At 53.1% G+C, this 8,288-nt stretch overlaps 1 protein-coding gene across 1 annotated transcript; it reads right to left on the reverse strand.

Moving 5' to 3' along the window:
• Positions 1-1,027: 1,027 nt before the first annotated feature.
• Positions 1,028-8,060, reverse strand: LOC148224541 (spheniscin-1-like). The gene is made up of 4 exons (XM_088162849.1): positions 7,942-8,060; positions 6,884-6,971; positions 1,748-1,856; positions 1,028-1,268 (listed from the first exon to the last, which is right to left on the reverse strand). Exons 2-4 carry the CDS (start codon positions 6,939-6,941, stop codon positions 1,256-1,258), a joined length of 180 nt encoding a protein of 59 aa, XP_088018975.1. The 5' UTR covers positions 6,942-6,971; positions 7,942-8,060; the 3' UTR covers positions 1,028-1,255.
• Positions 8,061-8,288: the final 228 nt, after the last annotated feature.

Here is an 8,288-nt window from a genome sequence, read left to right on the forward strand (position 1 = left end):
GGAGCTGCTGACTTGGGCACACGGCACAGACCCGTCCTGCACAGCAAGAACTGTCACCAGAACTGGGCTGGGGCTGGTGTCTGCACCCACCAGTTCCTGTGCCCATCCCAAGGATTTCCCAGCTGGCCCCACAGCCCGTTGCCGCTGTGCCACGGGTGTCACAAGAGCTGTTGCATGGGGACAACGGTGACATTGATTGCCACAGCCCCAGGAGGCCCCTCAGCCTCTGCCCCTGCAGCAGGGAGGGACCAGGGGCAGCCCCAGCACTCGGGAATTGACTCTGAAGGCCTCACAGGAATGTTGAGATCCCTGGCCATTGGAAGTGAAGAATGTGATAGCACCAGTGTGTCTGACTTGGCAGAGAGGAGCAGACACCCTTTGGAGAAATCAGCTCCTGGAGGAGCTTTACAGCCAGTCTGGGAGACCTGTCTCCCTTGAAGGCACGTTAAAGTCTCCTGGGGGCTGTCTGCAGGATCAGGCTCCTACAGAATGGATATGGAAAGGACAGAGGCTGTGGGCTGATAGAGAAGTTGGTGCTGTGGGCCTGGAAAAAGGGAGGGAACTGAGTAGAGACTGCACAGCACAGCTCAGCCCCAGGGCAGATGAGGCAGATGAAGATTCCAGCCCACAATGTGGTGGGAACTCCAGGACATCTGGGATGGATGGGGTGGGCAGCATGGCCCTGCACAGCAGAGACAGCCCCCAGCACAGGCATGCACATGAAGCCGTGGCTGCTGGGGACAAGGGACCCCCATGACCAGTAGGACCAGGTATCTCACCTGCCCCAGAGGGAGCATCCAGAGGGCAGCTGCAGCACAGGCAGCCCAGGCAGCCCAGCCCAGCAGGCAGTGCCAGGCTCAGCGTCCCCAAAGCACGGCCAGGCAGGAGCATCCGCAGGGACACGGCCACTGCTCAGCCCCAGCACCATCCCCAGCGCCTTCTGCTGCCACCAAGGCAGTGCCAGCCCCAGAGGCAGCAGGCACAGCAGCCCTGCAGCATCAGGACACACACACACGGCCCAGCCCTGCAATGCCAAAGTGCTCGTCTTTATTGAAGCCGGGAAAAGCAGCCCCTGCCCCAAAGACAGCGGGGCTGGCAGCACAGGGCTCCAGCCCAGCAGCACCCAGCAGGAGCAGCTGCCACTGCTGCTGTCAGCCCAGCTGGGCACGGCACAGGCACGGAGGGCAGGGGACAGCAGGACATGGGGCCAGCAGACAGAAGCCAATGCGATGTTCTTCACAGGAATTTCAGGGTTTCATCCCCAGATGCTGCAGGAGGAAAAGAAACAAGCACATCATTACCTGGTGTAACATTCCCTGCCACTGTGTCCCCCTGCCCTGCAATGCCCAGGTGTGGTGCAGCAGCCTCAGGCTCAGGGGAGGTGAGGTGCAGTCCTCAGGTCAGGCAGGTTGGACCTGGGCTATGTCAGTGCTGGCAGCCCTGGCTCCAGGTGTGTGCAGGTGCAGCAACACCTGGATCATGTCCTGGGTGCTGCCACAGGACAGGAAATGTTTCCCTCTATAGTGGCTTTGGTAATCGCAGTGGCCTTGGCTGCTCTGGAGTTCCTGCAGCCCCACTCAGTGCAACTGGAAAACATAGAAGAGTTTTTTTCTTTCTCTTTTGGCCCTCTTAGACTAATTATACAAGCAGGAGAGATTTTTTCTGGTGCTGGCTAGAAAGAAATTTGTAACAGGTCCCTCTGGGAAAGAGGTGAAACTCTTCCTTCAGGCAGGGATATGGTCCTTACCTTTTACAGCATGATTTCAATGCTGAGCACCTTCCAATCGGTGTTGTGGGGTAGCGACAACCCCCAAAGGTGCAGAATCCCCCTCTGCGCCTGCAGGCAGATGAACTCCCTGTTTCCATGGACAAGAACACACAGAAAACAATTACAATAATAATATCAATGCTCTCAGGTGATGGATAAGTAAAGGACAACTTTGAGCCCCAGGAAACTCTCTCATCCAAAAACACTTGGAGCTCTCTGCCATCCCTGTGTAGGGCAAGAGACCACCTAGACAGTCCCAAATAGGAACAGCTGGGTGCAGCCTTGGAGCCTGAAACCAAACCCCTTGATGACCTACAGATAGAGCCAGGATTCTGTCTCCATGGGATTTCAACACTGTAAATCCTGGTTGAGTTGGAACCTCACTTGACAAAATCCCTTTGACCTCAATCCCCTGTTACCTTCTCATCATTCCCATAAACACAGTCACTTCCAGGGACACTGAATTCCCACTGCTGGGTGCTCACACTTCCCCCCATTTCCCCTCTTTCCCTCTCACCTGTAGCCCCCTGGACCAACAGCAGGATCAGGGGGAAGAGCAGGAACAGGATCTTCATGGCTGGTGCTTCTCCCAGGTCTTCACAGGGCTGCAGAGGGACACCAAGGCAATGGGGACAGGCTGGAGCACAGGTGGGGCAGGAGCCTGGGCTCTGTGCTTCACCTAAATGCAAATGCTTCCAAACACAGCTGATGATATTTCCCCTTCTTTTCTCTAAATTGAATTCGGTGGCTTATGCCACCCTGCCAACCCATTTTAGGGTGCCTCTCTCTTGGAAAGAAATGATACAAGCAGATGCTTTTAAAGTATTTTCTGTTGTCTGTTATGGTCTTCCATAGACATTCCCCTAAAAACAGACTGCAGACCTATGGCCAACTGCTGTCACCTCAACTAAAAGCTCCGTGGAGGGAAATTTGGGAAAAGCAGAGAAATAATTCATCATTGAAAGTTAGGGAACTAGTACTCTTTCATTCTTTCAGGTTTCATCAATCAACCACATACCCCAAACACCCTGACCAACTCTGCTTCCAAGGGCTGAGGAAAATCCTCCCAACTGAGCTTGGAAGTGCCCATCCTCAACTCCAGAGCATTCCCAGGATTCCCAGCAAGGACATTCCCCAGCACCAACCCAGGGAGCAGCCAGAGGACAGGGAAGTGTCTTGGTGCCCAGAAATGGGAACAGCAATCAAACTTTGCAGCCACAGAAAGCCTGAAATGAAGGGAAATTTCTGTACAGCTCTAGGAATAGAATCTCCTTACTTCCCAAATCAAAATACACATTGCCCCAGCAAAGAAGAACCTGGGTCCCTAATGCAGCATCAAGGCAACATTCCAGAGTCTCCTGCACTTAGGGAAACCTCAGTTTCACCTTCCACATGTTCTGGCCTCTTAAACTCACATGAGGGGCTTTATTCTCTTTCCCAGAAAAATCTCTGATGGCCAAATTTTACCCCTAGGTCCTTGCAGCCATTTGTGCTTTGGGAGATGCTGCTCTGCTGTGCTTTGAGCTGAGACCCTGATTGGGCAGGATCCTGGAAAGAGATGCCACACTCACCTCCCTGGAGAAGGTCTGGGTGTTCAGGCAGCAGGAAACCCAAGAGGAATGGCTGTGTGCAGATGCCCCGGGATCAGGGAATGCTGCTGTTCCCCAAACAGGCTGGATTTATAGCAGTGCTGGTGGGTGGGACAGGCCCCCATTGCTGCTGGCACAAGAGCCCTGGGCCAAGCCGGGAGTGCCCCGTGTGTGGGGGGGTGCTGGGGCTGCCCCTGGTCCCTCCCTGCTGCAGGGGCAGAGGCTGAGGGGCCTCCTGGGGCTGTTGCAATCAATGTCACCGTTGTCCCCATGCAACAGCTCTTGTGACACCCGTGGCACAGCGGCAACGGGCTGTGGGGCCAGCTGGGAAATCCTTGGGATGGGCAGAGGAACTGGTGGGTGCAGCCACAGGCACCAGTGCAGCCCTGGGGAAGCAGAATCCTTCTTGCATAAGCTCACAGGATCACCTCTGGAATAATTTGGGTTGTAAGGAAACTGAAAGATCATCTCTTTCCACCCTGTGCCATAGGCAGGGACACTTTCCACTGTCCGAAGTTGCTCCAAGCCCCATCCAACCTGCCCTTGGACATTTCCAGGGATCCAGGGGCAGCCACAGCTTCTCTGGGCAACCTGTGCCAGGGTCTCATCACCCACACAGGAAGAATTTCATCCCAATGTCCCATCTAAACCTGCCCCTGTCTGTGTGAAACAATTCCCTCTTCTCCTCTCCTTTTCCTATGTCTCTTCTCTGATTGAACAACCAACTGGCATGAGATGTACACAAATTAACAGAATATGGAAAGCCATTTTAGACACACCAAGAATATCTTATTATATGTCTGTTTACCTGACATTTCAGGTGATAAACACGTTTCTCTCTCATGGCTCTTCTGACAACGTGAGAGCAACACCAGCATAGATGTAAATTCTGTAAACCTGGTGACACAACAAACCTGCATCTCCTTCTAAGGCCAGACAAGGTGAATACATACAAGCTGGATGCAGCCATCACTTGGGAATCCTGTGTTTGATGCCAGCCATGCCCCTGGGAGAAGTGGCAGTCCTTGCCAGGCACGACCCCAATTTAGGAGCTTCTTCTCCAGGTGTTTGGCAGAGCAATCTGGACCCCCCAAAATTAGCTGAGCTGCTGGGCATTTGGCAGTGGAATCTGGAGTCTCACCCTTCTCTGCTTCACAACCCTGAGATGTGAAGTCACAGAGACAAGGTGACAATCATAAAAAATGTGGGAGCTGGATTCTGCATGTTCTGGAGATGCAGAAGCACCACCTGCACACATTACTGATGGTGGGCTTTGCTGGGAGGGTTTCTTGAAGTCACTGAGAAAAGGCTGCACTCTGTGCCAGAGCAGCAGGTTGGTGCTGGTTTGCAGTGAGCAGGGTCTCTGTGTGTGTGTCCCTGGATGTGTCCCTGTGTCCCTGAATGTGTCCAGCAAACCACAGCACCAGAAGGTCATTACACAAGGCTGGATCACACAAGACCCTGGGCTGGGAATCCTTCTCAGAGGTGTCAGAAGAGGAAACTGAAGCCTCCTTTTCTCTGGTGCAGGGGGAGATACAGGAACAGGAACTTTTGGGCTACCCTGACTCCAGGCTGTTGTCAGTGCTCTCTCCCTTCTGATGCTGCAAGGAGAGGCAGGAATGGTAATAATGAATTGAATGTATGGAAAAATGGTAGATTTATGTGAAGCTCCAGTGAAGCTGTGCTGTGGATACTGAGTATTCCATACAGGTGAAAGAAGGCAAAGCAAACCTTTTGGTTCAGGTATTTTTTTTATACCTGTGAAGCACATGAATCATATGTGAGTTCTCTGTATGTCTATGGTGTCATCCATGACCTCCCCCTCACCACATCCTTTAAGGAAAGGTTCCTGCTGCAGGTTTGGAGCTGGGACTGGAGCTGGGATTATGTAACAAAACTGTGAGTATTTTAGGGATGAGGTTTTGCCTCAATGTCCAGAGTTCCTAGTCCATGTCTTTCTGAAGTGGGATCAGGGTCCTGACATAACAATATATCTGGACCTATATCCCCCAGGACAACGTTGCTGTTGCCCCAGAGGGAGCATCCACAGGGCAGCTGCAGCACAGGCAGCCCAGCCCAGCAGGCAGTGCCAGGCTCAGCGTTCCCAAAGCACGGCCAGGCAGGAGCATCCGCAGGGACACAGCCACTGCTCAGCCCCAGCACCATCCCCAGGGCCTTCTGCTGCCACCAAGGCAGTGCCAGCCCCAGAGGCAGCAGGCACAGCAGCCCTGCAGCAGCAGGACACACACACACGGCCCAGCCCTGCAATGCCAAAGTGCTCGTCTTTATTGAAGCCGGGAAAAGCAGCCCCTGCCCCAAAGACAGCGGGGCTGGCAGCACAGGGCTCCAGCCCAGCAGCACCCAGCAGGAGCAGCTGCCACTGCTGCTGTCAGCCCAGCTGGGCACGGCACAGGCACGGAGGGCAGGGGACAGCAGGACATGGGGCCAGCAGACAGAAGCCAATGCGATGTTCTTCACAGGAATTTCAGGGTTTCAGCCCCAGAGACTGCAGGAAGAAAAGAAACAAGCACATCATTACCTGGTGTAACATTCCCTGCCACTGTGTCCCCCTGCCCTGCAATGCCCAGGTGTGGTGCAGCAGCCTCAGGCTCAGGGGAGGTGAGGTGCAGTCCTCAGGTCAGGCAGGTTGGACCTGGGCTATGTCAGTGCTGGCAGCCCTGGCTCCAGGTGTGTGCAGGTGCAGCAACACCTGGATCATGTCCAGGGTGCTGCTCCAGGACAGGGAATGTTTCCCTCTTTGGTGGCTTTGGTGAGTGGCAAAGCTCTGGCTGCTATGGAATTCATGCAGCCCCACTCAGGGCAGCTCCAAAACCCAGACGGGTTTTTCCCATCAGTTTTGGCCCTCTTAGACTAATTATAATAGCAGGAGTGATCCTTTTCAGGTATTACCTAGAGCGAAATTTGTAACAGACCCCTCTGGGGAATGTGTAAGAAGCTGTTTTTTTAGGCAGGGGTCTGGTCCTTACATTTTGCAGCATGCAGATGTTGATGAACATCTTCCAAGATATTTTCTGGGGGCGCGGCAAAATGTCCCTTGAAGGCAGACTCCCCCTCTGCGCTTGCATGCATTCCAATTTCCTGTTTCCAAGGACAAAAACATGCAGAAAAACATTGCAGCAATAATACTGACACACTCAGCTGATGCATAAGAAAGGGACAGCTTTGAGCCCCAGGAAACCCTCCCATCCAAACACCCCTGGAGCTCTCTGCCATCCTTCTGCAGGGCAAGAGAACACCCAGAGACTCCCAACCACAAACAGCTGGGTGCAGCCTTGGAGCCTGAAACCAAACCCCTTGATGACCTACAGATCAAGACAGGATTCTGCCTCCGTGTGATTTCTCCAACCCAAATCGTTGTCAAGTTGGAAACTCATTTGAGAAACCCCTTTAACCTCAATCTCCTGTTAACTTCTTGTCACTCCCACAAATACGGTCCCATCCAGGGACATTGAATTCCCATTCGTGCAGGCTCACACTTTCCCCCATTCCCCATTTTCCCCCTCACCTGCAGCACCCTGGACCAGCAGCAGGATCAGAGGGAAGAGCAGGAACAGGATCTTCATGGCTGCTTCTTCTCCCAAGTCTTCACAGGGCTGCAGAGGGACATCAAGGAAATGGGGACATGCAGAAGCACAGGTGGGGCAGGAGCCTGGGCTCTGTGCTTCACCAAATTGAAAAGGCTGCTTGCATACTGAGCAGATGATGTTTCCTCTATCTTTCTCTTTAAAAACAATTCTTGGTTTTGTACCACTCTCCAAATTTTGTGAGCCTTTCATGTCTCTGTCTTTTGGAAACAAATTACCTCAAGTGACCTTTTGAATTAATTTCCTTGAAGGATTTCCAAAGATCTTCCCCAGAGAAGGGGCAGCAGACCTGGGGCCAATTTTTTCCAATCCACTGAAAATAGGTGGCCAGTGAAATGTGGAAGATGGCACAGGTCGAATTGCTATTGAAAGTTACAGAGCAAAAGCTCTTTCATTCCTTTGGGCTTCATGTGTCAAACACACGCCCCAAACACCCTGCCCTACAAACTCTGCTTCCCTGGACTCAGGAAAATCCTCCCAACTCAGCTTGGCAGTGCCCATTCCCAACTCCAGAGCATTCCCAGGATTCCCAGCAAGGACATTCCCCAGCACCAACCCAGGGAGCAGCCAGAGGACAGGGGACTATCTTGGTGCCCAGAAATAGGAACACAAATCAATGTCTAGAATTACGAAAGCCTGAAATGGTAGTAAATTTCTGTACAGCTCTAGGAATAGAATCTCCTTTCTTTCATACATAAACTCCCATAGTCCCAGCAAAGAAGATCCTGGGTCCCTCCTGCAGTATCGAGGCACTAATCCAAACTCTCCTGCATATAGGAAACCTCAGTTTTACCTGCCACATATTCTGACCTCTTAAAGCCACATGTAGAGCTTTATTCTCTTTCCCAAAACAATCTCTGATGGCCAAATTTTACCCCTAGGTCCTTGCAGCCATTTGTGCTTTGGGAGATGCTGCTCTGCTGTGCTTTGAGCTGAGACCCTGATTGGGCAGGATCCTGGAAAGAGACGCCACACTCACCTCCCTGGAGAAGGTCTGGGTATTCAGGCAGCAAGAAACCCAAGAGGAATGGCTGTGTGCAGATGCCCTTGGGGCCAGGGAATGCTGCTCTGCCCCAAACAGGCTGGATTTATAGCAGTGCTGGTGGGTGGGACAGGCCCCCATTGCTGCTGGCACAAGAGCCCTGGGCCAAGCCGGGAGTGCCCCGTGTGTGTGGGGGTGCTGGGGCTGCCCCTGGTCCCTCCCTGCTGCAGGGGCAGAGGCTGAGGGGCCTCCTGGGGCTGTTGCAATCAATGTCACCGTTGTCCCCATGCAACAGCTCTTGTGACACCCGTGGCACAGTGGCAACGGGCTGGGCAGGAGAGGGA

This window comes from Sturnus vulgaris, chromosome 3 (assembly GCF_052056855.1).
Source record: "Sturnus vulgaris isolate bStuVul1 chromosome 3, bStuVul1.hap1, whole genome shotgun sequence".
Lineage (NCBI taxonomy): Eukaryota > Metazoa > Chordata > Aves > Passeriformes > Sturnidae > Sturnus > Sturnus vulgaris.

Excerpts from the sequence above, each read along its gene's own strand:
- LOC148224541 (XM_088162849.1), bottom strand. The coding sequence starts at position 6,941 with ATGAAGATCCTGTTCCTGCTCTTCCCTCTGATCCTGCTGCTGGTCCAG. Across the intron at positions 1,857-6,883 it reads GCTGGTCCAGGGTGCTGCAG|GGAGTTCATCTGCCTGCAGG; the intron begins GTGAGGGGGAAA and ends CCATGGAAACAG.